Genomic DNA, 16,901 nt, shown 5'->3' with positions numbered 1-16,901 from the left:
TTACAGTGGATCTCAGCTGTGTAGGAAATCACTCTGCCCTGGCTCCACCTTGGCCAATAGTATAATCATACTTTAATCTAGGGTAAAACTCCAATAACTTGTAAACGAGGAGCCTGAATACAGGAAGGCATTAGCTAGCTGCCGAAGAACCAGAGAAACAAGCCATCTTGATATGAGGGCCCTGAGTGAGTTGCATCTGGATTCCTGTCCCATTCTGCCCCCCTGGCCAGGCTGAACCTGGTTTAGAGTCACATGGTCAATGTAGGAAACTTCCATTTACAAAATGAATAAATCATGGGGATAAAAAGTGCAGCCTTGGGAATCTAGTCAGTATAGCCTAGTGAATATATTGTAATAGCATTTGTTGTATGGAGACTGATGGCAGCTACACTTATGAGCGTAGCATAATGTACAGACTTATCGACTCACTATGTTGTACACCTGAAACTAATGTAACAGTGTGTCTCAACTATACTTCAATTTTTTAAATTTTAAAAATTAAAAAAAAAAAGAGGTTAGGGAAACAGTGAAGGATAAGATAAAGGGTCAGGACTGGGACAAATGCAAAGGGAAAAGGGAAAAGTGTGTCAGGCAGAATAAAGGCAATTGGCTAGAAAAGATAAAGGTGAAGTGAGTAAAGAGCGTGACAGGAAGGTGAAAGCTAAAGGGAGAGGAATGGCAGTATAGCACTTTCTAAAGGTAAAAAGGCAGGAAAGTCAGTCTACCATGGTACAAAGCCCACCAGGATATCTATTAGGCTATTCTAAACATGCAATCACACCAGACTATCTTGGCCACACTAGGTACGCCCAGAGAGATACAGAGTAGGAATCTCAGTTTGCCCCAGGACAGCATGTGCCTTTCCTTCCTAAGGGAGCAGTGTTTACAGCAGTCCATGAAGCATTTATGAAGCTGGGCAGGGATCATATTCTCCTTACGTGACAGGTTCAGGTGCAAAGAGGTAAGACTCAAAATGAGAAAATGTAGGCAATACCTTAGCTTACATGCTTGCTGCCCCACAGGAGCCAAAATCTCTTGTAATAATAACTTCATAGGCATAGTTTCTTACATCCCCACAGGGAACGAGACTGTTTAGGGGAAATCCCAAAGTCATGCTGCCCCTATCAGGTATTCATAGTTTATTTGTAATTCCTCTCAGATCAGAATCAATTTACCAATTAAGGGTCATTACTATGACAAGCAATGTTGCCTAAAAATATATCTGACATTTTTATCATCACGAGGTTACCAGGGGAAGAGAGCTAGAGAGTTGACTGAAGATCACATTCTTAAACAGCAAGGGAAAAGATTTATTAACCCCTCACTCACATCAGGAAACATAGATGCCTCTGGCCATTTAGCTCTGAAAGGGATCATAAATGAATTTGCAACCATATTTTTATACTAGCCATTGCAATACTCACTAAGCAACATTTTTCTCATGCCGCTATGGAAATGTAAGTGCTCTACTGACAGCAGTAAGAGAGACAATGTCTGCCCAAAGTCAGTCTGTCAAGTATTTACTGGGGACCGTCACTGGACATAAGACTCTACTAGGTATTTGTACACGTGTCTTCTTGGAATGAAAAATGTTACTACTGTTCTACCACAAATTAGATTCCAAAAAACTCAAAATCGGAACATATCTTCATTTATTTTCTACTTACAAATCAGGTTTTTGTCCTTGTTGCAGTTCATGCTGAGGTACAGGGTAAAGAGCTTCATAATTTCTTTTATCTTTTGACCCATGAATTGCAAATGAATTGAATTTTGTCACCTTTGGTGGAAAATAACTCCAAGGAAGATAAGCTTTGCCTTCCCATTTTGTCTCTTCTCTGGACACTCTGAATGATAGAGCAAGCTCCTGCTATAGAAACATGTGAAACACAAAAGGTAAATTTAGATGTTTTTTTAAAAAAAAAAAAATTTAATGTTTATTCTTGAGACAGAGACAGAGCGTGAACAGGGGAGGAGGAGAGAGAGAGGGAGACACAGAATCCGAAACAGGCACGGACGGGGCTCAAACCCATGAACTGTGAGATCATGACCTGAGCCGAAGTCGGACACCCAACCGACTGAGCCAACCAGACGCCCCAGTAAATTTAGATTTATACTTGAAACATTTTATATAAGACACACAGACCTCTCTACATACCTTATGGATTAAACGATTTTGTCTAATATTTTTATTTACTTACTTTCCATACATTTCTTCTTCCAGAGAGTAAAAGCACCAAATGTTGTCCGTGACTGTCAAAATTAAAATTCCTCATGAGTGTTTGAAAGTAACAAATGTTATTTTCTTTACTTTCCTTCATACCTGCAGTGTGTGTGCTTATATTAAATTTCCAAATAATTAAAAGGTGCAATATGAATATTGGATAATTATAGGGAGAACTAGTGTGCAGTTACTTAGAAATGTGATTTTCAAGCTTACCATTTTTCAGACCATTGCAGTCAAATGCAGAAAGCTACATGTGTCAGATGAGGCAAAGTATGAAAAAGGGATTGGGGGGGGGTGGATACCACAGTATCTGATGGCATAATAAAACCCATCTTGAAAACTAAAACACCATAAAGGAAGTTTGCACAAATATCTACGACTGAATCCAACAACTTTACTAAAGGTTATTTCTGTTAAAAAAAAAAAAAAAGAAAAAAAAGAAAAGAAAAGGAAAAAGAAAAAGAAAAAAAAAGACTGACGCTCATCAGGAAGATAAGAAATAAAAACATAGATTGTCTAACACAAGTCAACAGGCTGAAGATTTTAATTTGTATCTCTTCTTTCACACAACTCTCCACCATCCGGCTGCCTGTTGTGTTTTCCTGTTTTTTTAATTTGTACCATTAGCTCAGACACTGATGTTACATTTTCAAAGATAAACAAAATATATCCTCAGAAGGAATTCTATTAAGAGAGCATAATTGGGATGAGCCAGGTCACTAAGAATCAAAGGATTTCAAGTAGTTACATGAAACAAATTTACTGTCTCTGGAAAACACTAAATATTTCTCCTCAGATGGTCTGTTGTAAGCTTTTCAGGAAGGATTTCCTTCAATAAATAATTCTAACAGAAGTATTATTTTCACTTAAAAGTTCTCTGTTTATTTGTATTATTATACAACCTTAAGAATATCCTAAGGGGAATAAAAAGTCCTTGCAAATTAAAACAACAATATTCTTCATGTTGCTTTCCTAGAGGCTAATTAACTGTCATAGGAGTTGATAGCCTGAAGCAAAACCATGATTCTTGATTATTAACTGTCCTGGAATATATGAAACTAAACTACTCTAAGGATTTTTTTAACTTTTAGAATTATTAATTATATACATAATAGTTACTATATAATTTAAAAACAAAAGAGAATCTAATTATCCTATTCATATACTACTAAATCATTTTATGAAAAGACACTGATAGTACCATCTAATGAACTTAAAACTAAGGATAAAACTTTAGAATTCTAGCATACCCAAGTTCTTAACTGCTTTCTAAACAAGTTGCAAGCCTATTTGCCTTAGCTTTCTCTCCTGTATGATGAAAATAATCACATAACAGTTGAAGTTTTATTTACTCATATGACAGTTTAATCGTATTTTCAACAAAAGATTCTGGCATGTTAGTTAAAAGGTACACACAAAAATATATGCTTGTTCTCAAAAATATAATTGTGAACATCTATGTTTTCCACATAATTAGCAAGATATCAAAATAAGGGAAAAGAAAAAAAATATCTAAAATTTCATTTAAATCAACTGTTTGGGACTCTGCCCACCCTACAAAGGGACAGAGGCTGCTGGATTTAGATACTAAGAGGTATTTAAAAGGGGTGGCTAGGTGGGTCAGTCAGTTCCACATCTGACTTCGGCTCAGGTCATCATCACATAGCTCATGGATTTGAGCCCCGCATTGGACTCTGTGCTGATAGTTCAGAGCCTGGAGCCTGCTTCAGATTCTGTGTCTCCCTCTCTCTCTGCCCCTCCCTTGCTTGCCATCTATCTCTTGAAAATAAACATTAAAAAAAATTTTTTTTTAAATTAAGGTCATTTAAAATGAATAATGGCAATATAAAGAAATATTTCTTTACTAAATATTTTACTAATTTAAATTCTGTCATAATTTAGATGAAAGGTAGCCATAAATTTACTTTTTTGCGTATATAGGAAAAACTGCCAACTAGGTAAAAAGGTTCCCAAAGGACTGGTTAAATTTAAACAACAGTCCAAGGTTAATTTTTTTAATAAGTCTTTAAAAAAGCTATGTGTAAAAAAAAAAAAAAAAAAAAAAGCTATGTGTGATTTAATTTTTATCCCTGGCATTGAACTCAAAGTGACATAGTATACACTCAATAGCTGAATGATGAATAAAAGAAGGAATACATAATTATGTAATACATAAAATTCAAATTTAATCCAGTCATTTAAAAGATTCCCGAAAAGAAACTAGTTCAATTCATTATATCTATATCTCCTTTTATTTCTGAATAGCTAATATATAATAATGCAAATTTTAGAATAAATAATGAGAGGAAGTTTTGTTATTTATAATGATTTTTCATTTTATAAAAAACCCAATTAGAAAACAAGCCACATTAGAGAATTGAGAATAATATCAACATAATATTTTCAAAGGTTTATAATATATGTCATACACTAACTTGAAAATAAAGAATTATACATAATTCAGATTAGTTCAGATTAGCACTCCTATTAGTTGAGCTTTTCCCTGACCATATAATTTATAATAAGGAAATAACTGTATTCAAATTACATAGTAATGAGTTAGAAAAAAATGTTATACTTACGGACAAAGTTCAACTTCTAAATACTGTTCAGTTATGTCATTCAAGAAAAATGCTTCCACAACTTTTGAAAACAAAGATAAGACATACTGAGAAGGTTGATTTTGCTTCAGTAATAAATACTTCATTTTTTAGAATATAAAATGAATTAACTCAGTATTTTTAATTCTATCCCCAAAAGAAAACAAATACGCATTGCCTGGAAGAAGAAATACATAGGAAATAAATCATTTTTTTCCTACATCAGATCATCATAAATTAAAAATATTAATAAAGCCTCGTGTTGGGTGACGTTCTAAAACAATGAATATTATTACACAGACTTTGAGACAGTTATCTTCTTTTCTAGGAATTTATCTTAAGAAAATAATCAGACAGGGGCGCCTGGGTGGCTCAATCGGTTAAGCGTCCGACTTCAGTTCAGATCATGATCTCACAGTCCGTGAGTTTGAGCCCCGCGTTGGGTTCTGTGCTCACAGCTCAGAGCCTGGAGTCTGCTTCAGATTCTGTGTCCCTCTCTCTCTGCCCCTCCCCTGCTCATGCTCTGTCTCTCTCTGTCTCAAAAATAAATTAAAAACACATTAAAAAAATTTTTTTTAAAAAGAAAATAATCAGGGGCGCCTGGGTGGCGCAGTCGGTTAAGCGTCCGACTTCAGCCAGGTCACGATCTCGTGGTCCGTGAGTTCGAGACCCGTGTCAGGCTCTGGGCTGATGGCTCGGAGCCTGGAGCCTGTTTCCGATTCTGTGTCTCCCTCTCTCTCTGCCCCTCCCCTGTTCATGCTCTGTCTCTCTCTGTCCCAAAAATAAAATAAAACGTTGAAAAAAAACGTTCTTTTTTTAAAAGAAAATAATCAGACAACTGGGAAAAGAAATAAATATCATGCCAGTCATCAAAGTATTGCTCAAAAATTTAGAATGATCTAAATGGTTATTTCCCAGGGGCGCCTGGGTGGCTCAGTCAGTTACGCGTCCGACTTCGGCTCAGGTCACGATCTCACGGTTCGTGAGTTCGAGCCCCGCGTCGGGCTCTGGGCTGATGGCTCAGAGCCTGGAGCCTGCTTCCGATTGTGTGTCTCCCTCTCTCTCTGCCCCTCCCCCATTCATGCTCTGTCTCTCTCTGTCTCAAAAATAAATAAACGTTAAAAACAAAAAAATTTAAATGGTTATTTCCCACTATATAAATAAAACTCCTGTTATATGGGAGAGCTGTTAAATAAACTATGGAATTTATATATTCCACGCAAAAATATATAATACAGTCATTACAATCAAATATACAGTTAATTATATTTTTTGATATGGGAAGATATGCATGATATGTGATAAGCAGGCTGCAGAACAATAACGAAATGTACATCAAATAAGAATGTGCATGCATGCCTGTGTCTAGATGTCTGTAAAGGGGAAAGCCTGGGTGGCTCAGTCTGTTGAGCATTTGACTTCAGCTCAGGTCATGATCTCACAGTCCGTGAGTGTGAGTCCCGCATCAGGCTCTGGGCTGACAGCTCAGAGCCTGAAGCCTGCTTCGGATTCTGTGTCTCTCTCTCTGCCTCTCCGCTGCTTGCACTCTGTCTCTCTGTCAAAAATAAATAAACATTAAAAAAATAAAAAAATAAATGTATGCAAAGTATGAGTGCACGCGTGCACGCGCACACACACGTGCACACAAATAACTGGTTATCTCTGATAGGGGCAATACACGTAGGTGATTTTTCTTTTCTTTACAATTTCCTGGACTTTTTTGTGCATGTGATGTTTTTTAAATTGTTTAATTATGAAAGTAATACATACTTCTTATAAATGATTAAAACAATATAAACATATATAAAGTAAAAAGTCAAAGTCCTTTTCTTTCCACTTTGCTCTAAAATTTTTGTCAGATGTTTTCTGTCCTTCTACAATCTATTTTACCTGCATGGATTTTAAAAAATAAATATGGATCATAATTGCCTACAACTTGCTTTTTTCACAAAAAACTTTGCAGCATATAGATACCTAATGCTTTTAAACTATTGTATACTATTCTTCTATAGAATGTTATAATTTATTCACACAGTCCTTTATTGAAGACATATATGTTGTTTCCAGTTTTCCATGTGTTATTTTTATAACAAAATAGCTAAGGGTTGCCTGGCTGGCTCAGTTGGTTGAGCATCCAACTGTTGATTTCAGCTCAGGTCATGAGCCCAGGGTCTTGGCATCAAGCCCCACTCAGGCTCCTCGCTGAGCATGGATACAGTTCCATCAATGATTCAGGCTTATTGCCCCTTTCTAAGTTTTTCACCTAAATGAATTAGAATGCTTCCATTATGGTTAATTTTTGTGTCAACTTAGCCATAGTACCCAGATATTTGGTCAAACATTATCCTAGATGTTTTTGTGAAGGTATTGTTTACATGAGATTTGACATTTAAATCGGTAAACTTTTAGTAAAGCAGATTATTCTCTATAATGTGGCTGAGTCTCATCCAATCATTGAAGCCCTTAACAGAAAAAAGACAGACTTCCCCTGACCATGAAGGAATTCTGCCAGCAGACACCATCAGACTCAAACTGCAGTATATACTCTTCACCACATCTCCAGCCTGCTGCTCTACCGTGAAGATTTTGTACTTGCCAGACTCCAAAACTGCATAAGCCAATACCTTAAAATAAATCCCTCTCTTTCTTTACACATACACACACTCACACACACACTGTATCTCTTGGTCTTGTTTCTCTGGAAGACTCTAATACATCTTCTAATTACTATTTTCCATAATCATCTTAAAATCATTTTTGCATCTTCTCTGAATTAAACCCTGTATCAGATTCTGGGAATACTTTCATTAGCTTACAACCTAATCAGACATGAAAGTGGACACTTCTAATAAAAGTATCAAAAGGGAAGGAGGTATGGGTTGCTACCACAAGAAAAAAGAAAACAGATACTTAGCTCCAAAATGTGGTTTAGGGAAGGATTCCTGGAGAAGGTGTTACCTAAGCTCCATCTTGAAAGATGAGCTGGAACTGGGTGAAGAGGAATGATGAAAAGGGCATTCCAGGATGAAAGAGAAGTATAATCAAATGTACATGATTAGGAAATATTTTCCCTTAAAGAACTACAAGCAGTTCAGTCTTTCTAGGCAAACATTGAAGTGCATGAAGAAGCAATGCTGCAAAGAGAATAAGGGGTTAGGTCATGGAAAATCTTATATAGAGATCATAAAAAGAAGGATGAAACTATCCCAAGAGGACAGGGAGCCTGAGAAGGTTTGTAAAGACCTGAATTATGAGTTTGAATTTTCATTTTATTTTTTTAATTTATTTTTTTTAAATTATTTTTTTATTAACGTTTATTTATTTTTGAGACAGAGAGAGACAGAGCATGAACAAGGGAGGGTCAGAGAGAGAGGGAGACACAGAATCTGAAACAGGCTCCAGGCTCTGAGCGGTCAGCACAGAGCCCGACGCAGGGCTCGAACTCACGGACCACGAGATCATGACCTGAGCCGAAGTCGGCCGCTTAACCGACCGAGCCACCCAGGCGCCCCTTGAATTTTCATTTTAGATAGATCACTCTGGCTTCTAAGTGAAGAATGAAGCCAAGGGCAAAAGGACAGTAAGGAGGCTTTGACTGGCCCAGGTGAAAGATCATAAAGTTCTAACTATGGCAGGGATAGTGGGGATGAAGAAGAACTAGCTTAGAGAAACATTCAGGAGGTAAAGCTGATAGGACTCAGTAAATAAATCCAAATATGGAGAGTGAGAGAGAAGGATATATTGGAAAAGACCTCATATTTCTGTATTTGGTGAACTGATGTATTAAGTAATTGGGCAATTGGGGAAAGAAGCAGGTTTATGACAGAAGTAGATGAGTTGAGTTTAGGAGCTCTTGAGTTTGGTGTCTGTACTTCCAGTAGTTAAGTCACATTGGTGTCTACACCAGTAGGTAGCTGGTATATTTAAGTTCGGTATCAGTAAAAGATAATGTATGTTTTACATACGATAAGTTAACACTGACAAAATGCATGCTATACAGATGCTATACAGATTGTATGGATTACAAGAATCATCAAAGGTTTTTTTAAAGAAATGAAACCTATATTAGACCTTAGAACTAAGTGCATTACAGGTGGGGGGAATAGAATGAGAAAAGGTACATGGGTGAGAACATGCATGGATAGTAAGACCATTAGCCTTTCATAAGTCAAGAGCCCTTGGTTGACATATGGTTTCACTTATATATGGAATCTAAAAAACAAAACAAATGAGTAAATAAAAAGTGGAAACAGACCCATAAATACAGAGAACAAACTGATGGTTGCTGGAGGGAGACAGGGAACATGGGTGAAAGGCAGTGGGAGATACAGGCTTCCAGTTTTGGAATAAATAAGTCACAGAGATAAAGGGAATATAATCAATGGTACTGTAATAGCATTGTATGGAGACTGATGGCAGCTACACTTGTGAGCATAGTATAATACACAGACTTGTCGGACCATTATGCTGTACACCTGAAACTAATGTAACATAGTGTATCAATGACACTTTAATTAAAAAAAAGAGCTTTTGGTTGAATATGATAGCCCAACCCATGAGTACTCTGAAATCTTACAGGAAGGGTTTGAACTTTCTCTCAGGGACAGTTATGGTTTGTGATCTGAGGAATGGAATCATAAAGAGTATTTCAAAATGTAAGTTTGGTTGCTTAATTAGAATACATTAGGAGGGGATCATATAGCAAACCTGGCAAAATGTAATTTCATGGTATGTCTTTTAGTCTTCATTTGACATGTGAGATTGTCAGTATAAAATAAAAACTACATTTCATATTAAAGTTGATAGTATTTCTATAAGTAAAACATCCCCAAACTTCCATAAAGAAGGTTTATAAGGTTAAAGTGGCAATTTGAAGATACTTAACGACAAAACAGAAATGCTGAACTCTTCTTAAAATAGGTATCAGAAGTAAAGGAAAGAAATATGGCAGCAATTTAAAAATCTGGATTTGTAATTGCCATTTTTCACTGTTCCAGTTATATAGCTGAAGTCACACAGGTGATGGTGAAAAAGTCAGAATAAGAGATTGGTAGGGAACGGAAGAAACTGCACACGTCAGCTGCTCAGAAGAGCACACACTTCCTTACAGCAAGATAAAATAATAGTTCTAGGAGAGGGTATTATAAAAAGATTTATGTTTGCAATAAAATACAGTACTTCCACTTACCTTCATAATCCCACAGTTCATTGAAAGGTTTTCCTGGTTCTCCAAGTGGGGCTGGAGGATCATTGAAAAATGGGGCGCTAACTTCCATCACCACTCCTCCATCACCTGGATTCAGCCTGACAAACACTGGCTCATGCTTCACTGGAAAACCATCCCAAGTGTATTCTATTTTAAAATCCATCTGAAGACTCTAAAGTAAAAAAAAAAAAAAAATAAGACAAACTCTTTAACCGTATACAATTGTTTCCTATAGTTAGAAATGAAATAGAAATGTCAATGTCAAATAGCAGGAAAGCAGCAGAGGGGCAGACACACAGTTCTGAGAGTCAAAAGGCCATTTGTGTTATGGCAAACTGTGGACGTGAGTTCTATTATAAGATAGGGAGTTGGATCCAAAAAGCTTTAAGACTAGGTCTAGATGCAGCTCATGGTACCTTGTAAAGAATATATCAAAATCATTTTTTTTTTAATTTTTTTTTAACGTTTATTTATTTTTGGGACAGAGAGAGACAGAGCATGAACGGGGGAGGGGCAGAGAGAGAGGGAGACACAGAATTGGAAACAGGCTCCAGGCTCTGAGCCATCAGCCCAGAGCCCGATGCGGGGCTCGAACTCACGGACCGCGAGATCGTGACCTGGCTGAAGTCGGACGCTTAACCGACTGCGCCACCCAGGCGCCCCTCAAAATCATTTTTAAAAACCAATTAAGTCCACTGAAGAAACTATTCATGTACTTAATGACTATAAACACTATAAGTTTCTACATTCTTTATCTTTTATTCTAAAATGTGCAGGTTAATTGGACCCCTTTGGGAATCAAGATCTATATAATAAAAAAATGATTTGATAAAAAAAATAACTACAAATCAGCAGAAGCACTGCTGTTAACACTTGTTCTTTTGGCTACAACCCTTTTCTCTTTGGGGTGGGAATTGCGGGAAGGGGGGTGCTCCAACTATTTGAAGGTTAGTAGAGTTTAATATTGTCTTCCTTGATCTCAGGGTACAGATTTTCTTAACCTTCTCAATTGTTGATATTTCAAGTGTTAAACACAACATGTTAATCCCTTCTCTGACTGAAAAATAGAATTTATCGTCTAAACTTTGAAATAGACTAAATACATTTGACACAAGCAGTATTTGCATTTTAAATTGTTTCTCTGAGGATTAAATGCAAAGAAAGCATTATATTAATAAAATTACATTTTTATTTAAACACTATGGATCAGGCATTTTATAAATGTTATCTCACTTAATTTCACAACAAACTTGCAGAGGATCTATTTTTATCCTCATTACAAATGAAGAAAACAGATTTGTCCAAGGTCACATGAAACTGAACTAATATAAGCCATGTTTTCCCAAATGAAGATACATCACTGGGGTGCCTGGGTGGCTCAGTCGGTTAAGTGGCCGATGCCGGCTCAGATGATGATCTCACAGTTCGTGAGTTCGAGCCCCGTGTTGGGCTCTGTGCTGACAGCTCAGAGCCTGGAGTTTTCTTCAGATTCTGTGCCTCCCTCTCTCTCTGCTCCTTCCCTGCTTGCACTCTGTCTCTCTCTCTCCCTCTCTAAAAAATTAATAAACATTAAGAAAAATGAAGGTACATCAGAGATCTGTAAGGAGATGAAAACCTTATTTTAGGAGTGGTGGATTCCTCAACTTATATTAGGTCCTTATGCCTTGTTCAGAAGATAATCTTGATTAGCAATGGTGCTATTTCCAAACTTCAATTTCCCTTATCTGAAACCTTTGAATGCATTTCCTTGCTTCATAGGTTTTTACTGCAAATAATAAAGTTATTAAGTTTTGAATAAATTTATTTCAATGAATAGATACTGAGTACCTACTGTGTACCAATCATTGGGAGATCCAAATACATAAGCTCGGTGGCCCACAGGAATCCAAGATCTTTGAAAACCTTTTTCTAAAGTATGTAGTAGCTCTTCCTAATTTTCACTACATGCTAACAAATTTTAATTGATAATCTCTAAAATTAAAATAAAATAATTCTGGCATTACAATCCATTTGCAACTTACAGTATTTGAGAAGAAGATATGTTCAGCAATTTATGTTCTTCATTATTAAAATAAGTTCAATGAGTGATAAGTCTGCATAAATTGACTGATTTTTGTAGAACTTAGTACTGATTTTATGTGAAATAAAATACCTCAATCATAAATTTACTATCCTTAGTTGAAATATCAAGGCACATTCTTCATGTATAAATGGATAAATCTCTATCCCAAATTTTGGTACTGGTTAAGTACCATCTTGAAGCATACAGGAAGAAATAAGAACAAATCAAGATGTTAGAAATGGTGATTAAATCTGATTCTGGTACCAATATGCCAGAGAATATGCTATTCTCATAACCTGGAGCTTTACAATCCTGGCAAAATATAACTTAGTGACTTGGAAGTTTTGGCAGATTCACTCATTCTCCACAGGACCATCATATCTACAAAAATATTGCACACATTAAAGGGATCTCTATCCTAATCAGTGGGTTTCCACTACAGAATTCTCAACGCCCAGCTATTCTAGGCAATCATCTCTATGTCTAAATGGAATTAAACCACACACAGTGATTTGCTCCTAAAAAGTGGCTTGTCACTTCCATCCACACATGGTGGGTCTTGTGGTAAGACTGACATGTACTTTAGAGTTTCAAATTACAAACTACTCTAGAACTTCAAATTATAAAATGTAATCTTACTTAAAAGTCCAGAAGAAATTAAATATAAAAGCAGAGCTACTCTTGTTGAGAGTATAAAGTAGTGGAACTTCAAGACCTTCTACTAGCCTTTTTCCCTGATTTCTTTGAGCAGTGTTTGAAAATTACTGCAAGAAATATTGACTAGACTTCTACCAGCAAGGAGGAGTGTCATGGATGACATGTCCAAGGGTAGCATGTAACTTTGGCTTTAATTGCATAAATGACTTTAGTTTCCTTATTAGAATGACAAATTTGTTAATTTGCTTAAAGAGCATTCCTGTTAATCTAAATGTACACAATGTTTATAACAAAATTAACCTAAAAATATGGTCAAACCCACTAGTTTACAATGTAATCTAAATATAACATGGACCCAGACAAAAACAACACATTCTCCTTTCAATTTCCCTGGGATACTTACAACTGTCTCCTGAAGCTTAACTCTCACTACCTCTCAATTTTTTTGTTTGCACGTGTACTCATATTAAGTAAAGACAATTCAACTGTCCATGTCCTTTGTGAACTGTGCTAGTGTGCATCCCTGCAGCACTCTACTTCCTGTCACTCTCCTCTGTCTGTACATGATTCACAGCATTACAACATGTTTACTGTCTCCCCATTCCCAACTAGAATGCCTGTAAGTAATAGGAATTTATTATTTATTTCTTAAGTAAATAATCATTCTAGTCTCTGGATCCAAAATTTCATGATTCTAAGGTTTTGTGCAATAGAAATCAACTGTGTTTGTGGTAGCATTTCTCTTTCAACCAAAACAGTGGTAAGTAACTAAGATAATATATCATACCTAGAAACGTCCTTTCAATTTAGTTTATCATAGGTGTATTGGGTGCCTGGGGGCTCAGTCAGTTAAGAGTCCAACTTCAGCTCAGGTCATGATCTCGCAGTCTGTGAATTTGAGCCCTACATCGGGCTCTGAGCTGACAGTTCAGAGCCTGGAACCTGCTTCAGATTCTGTGTCTCCCTCTCTTTCTGCCTCTCCCTCACTCACACTCTGTCTCTCTGTGTCTCTCAAAAATGAATAAATGTTTAAAAAAATTTTTTAAAAAGGTTTATCAACTGCTCACTTTATTTCAGGTGACATACCAGGTGCTCAGGAAATAAAGTTTAAGTCTCTAGGGAGTTAGGGATGATTCTCATGTAGCTAACCAACTGGTCTTGTATAACTAAACCAAACAGGTCTATTATCAATTAGTTCATTTTGCAGTCCAATTTAATAAGGTTGGATCCCTATACCAAACTATAAATAGTTTATATAGTATATTTAAATAGTATATGTTATATATAATATATATAATACATAGTATAAATAGTAATATATTATATATACCATATATAATATATACTATATTTAAATATATATAAAAATAGTATATATATTTAAATATAGTTTGGTATATTATGTTCAAATGTAAATGAATCAAAAATTTAAACATAAAAACCATATTAAAAAATGGAAAAAATGAATTTTTAAAAAACCTTATAGTAGAAAAAAAAAACCTTTTAAAATATAACCCCAGGGGCACCTGGGTGGCTCAGTCAGTTGAGTGTCAAACCCTGGCTCAGGTCATGATCTCACAGTTTGTGAGTTTGAGCCCTGCATCGGGCTCACTGCTGTCAGCATGGTGCCCACTTCAGATCTTCTTTCCCCCTCTCTCTGTGCCCTTCCCTCGCTTGCATGCTCTGTCTCAAAAATAAACTTAAAAAAATAAATAAAATATAACCCCAAACCCAAAAGACATAAAAGAGTGATACATTTGGCTGCATAAAAATAACAAAACCAGAAGAAGTCTGCCTACATCCACAAAAAAACAAAACAAAACAAAACGAAACAAAAAAACAACTACCACCATTACAGGGGCGCTTGGGTGGCTCAGTTGGTTAAGTATCTGACTCCTGATTTTGGCTCATGTTATGATCATGACATCGAGCCCCATGTCGGGATCCACGTCAGGCTCCGTGCTGGGCATGGAGCCTGCTTGAGACTCTCTCTCTCTCTCTCTCTCTCTCTCTCTCTCTCTCTCTCCTCTGCCCTTCTCCCTGGCTCATGTATGCTCTCTAGAAAGAAAAGAAAAGAAAAAAGAAAAGAGAAGAGAAGAGAAGAGAAGAGAAGAGAAGAGAAGAGAAGAAAAGAAAAGAAAAGAAAAGAAGCCCACCATTACAAAATCAAAAGACAGTTTGGGAACAAAAACATCTTCAACTCATATTTTAGACAAATAACTAACTTCTTTTATGTTTAAAGGGCTCCTAGAAATCAGTAAGGAAAAGATCAATATCCCAACAGCAAAATAGGAAAACACAGTTGACAGAAAGTAGATGCAAAATGTTCAACCTCACTTATGATAGAAATGCAAATTAAAACAATACATTACTATTTCCATGGATCAAAAAGTTTGATAACATGGTATAATAAAGAGGACACTGAGAAATAATCACATATTGTTGTGGGGGCATTACTGGCACAGCCTCTGTGAAGAGCAATCCCTCAATATCTATCAAAACAAAAAAAATGCAAATATCCTTTGACTCAATTCTAGTTCTAGGAGTTATTATACCTTCACATATTCAAAATGACATAAGTATAAAGACATTCACTGCAACATTATTTATAATAACAAAATATCAAGTTAATATAATAATTTAAATATCCATCAGTAGAGGACTGGTGAAGAAATTACACTATTATTAAGCAAGGAAATACAATTTAGCTATTAAAAATGAGGCGGCTCTATATATATCTAAAATATATTCAGTGAAAAAAGCAAGGTGCAAAAAGCATGAATTTATTTCATTAAAAAAAGGCACTTTGCATATATACTTGTGAATGCATACAGTATCTCAAAAGCATATACAAGAAACCAGTGATGACAGTGGTTACCTCTTTTGAGGGAATTAACTGCCTGAGACAAGACAGAAAGGGAGGTTTACTTGCAACCATTATCACTTTCTTTTAAAAAACTACCTGAATTTTATATTATGATAGGCACACATCACTATCAAAAAATAAATGAATCATTTGAAACTATTTTTAAAGTCCATTTTATGGCTGGATCTCTCAAAGACTATAGTGACCACCTCTTCTCTATAGACGCTTCTCTGACTCTACATATGCTGAACATTTCTGAAAAGTCAGAATGAACACTGGGAATATTATTGAAGGAATATATTCATTCAAGGTGATCACCAGTCTATTATGCAATTTCAGTGTTGGCTATTTAAACTTTTTTTCATTATTTTTTAATGTTTTATTTTATTTTTGAAAGAGACACAACATGAGTGGAGGAGGAACAGAGAAAGGGAGACAGAATCTGAAGCGGGCTCCAGGCTCTGAGCCCTCAGCACACAGCCCGACTTGGGGCTGGAACTCACCAACCATGAGATCATGACCTGAGCCAAAGTCAGATGCTAACCCACTGAGCCACCCTGGTACCCCTATTTAAACTTTCTTAAAAGAATGTTTGTTAATCTGTGTTTTTCCACATTTTTAACCTCTATTCTTCAAACTACTCTTTCATCAAAAAAAGTCACAGTTTTTAAATTATTTTCATGCTTTATCTGTACTAGAGAAAAGGCCTTTAAAAGGAAATGAAGGGAGATAAAGAAGACAGAACCCCAGAACACTGAGCACCTGGAAGACGGAAAACATTCTGCAAAGGTTAAGTTACGGAAAAAGGTGTTTTCTCTACAGAACGTTTTACAAGGAAAATTTCCAAATTCCTTTTTTCACGAAATTTTCTGTAGTTTCTCACGATAATTATTTTCAGTTTGCATTCTGCTTCCACTTGCACCCCTGCCCATTTACAAGAGAAACGGAGAAAGAAGAAAGTCCGAAAGTGCGAGTAAACTATGCCAGTAAAAGCAGCGGAAAAATAAATTACCAGAGAAAAAGCCAACAAGACTGGTCGAAGGTGCCAGTAATGACAGAGGGAACAGAACATAACAAGGAGAGAACACAGACCCGGAAGCTCTTTTCTGCACCACACCCAGCTCACTAGCTTCGGTGGGGGTCACCGGAAAGGGCTCAACCTTAGGCTCCGCCCAGCTGCCTACACATTCTGGGGGTGGGGCTCGGAGGACTGAGGCCAAGATGCCTGGTTTTTGCAGGAAAGAAAACTGCTGAAAGACTACCAATGAATATCTGAACTTTTAATC

The 16,901-nt window shown here is 36.3% G+C and overlaps 1 protein-coding gene across 8 annotated transcripts in view; it reads right to left on the bottom strand.

Annotated features, from left to right (window-relative positions):
• Window positions 1–16,901, bottom strand: part of CUNH4orf33 (chromosome unknown C4orf33 homolog) — a 135,286-nt gene that overhangs the window by 114,233 nt on the left and 4,152 nt on the right. For 6 of the 8 annotated variants that reach the window (XR_006964342.1, XM_047091571.1, XM_047091568.1 and 3 more), the window contains 4 exons: window positions 10,013–10,202; window positions 4,807–4,867; window positions 2,199–2,250; window positions 1,668–1,867 (listed from right to left, as the gene is read on the bottom strand). Coding sequence is in view for 7 of the 8 variants with exons in the window: in XM_047091571.1 (XP_046947527.1) it covers window positions 1,668–1,867; window positions 2,199–2,250; window positions 4,807–4,867; window positions 10,013–10,202 (503 nt within the window). In the remaining variant the exon portion in view is untranslated. Of the gene's footprint in view, window positions 1–1,667; window positions 1,868–2,198; window positions 2,251–4,806; window positions 4,868–6,183; window positions 6,283–10,012; window positions 10,203–16,901 lie in introns of those variants that run through there. The other 2 variants (XM_047091573.1, XM_047091575.1) reach the window with 2 other exon arrangements.

The sequence above is a fragment of the Lynx rufus genome, unplaced genomic scaffold, assembly GCF_022079265.1.
Source record: "Lynx rufus isolate CCGP_SWC_20201006 ecotype Redwood Valley unplaced genomic scaffold, mLynRuf1.p SCAF_3, whole genome shotgun sequence".
Taxonomy (NCBI): Eukaryota; Metazoa; Chordata; class Mammalia; order Carnivora; family Felidae; genus Lynx; species Lynx rufus.
The sequence above is the reverse complement of the archived record's forward strand: the minus strand, read 5'-3'. Positions and strand labels throughout refer to the sequence as shown.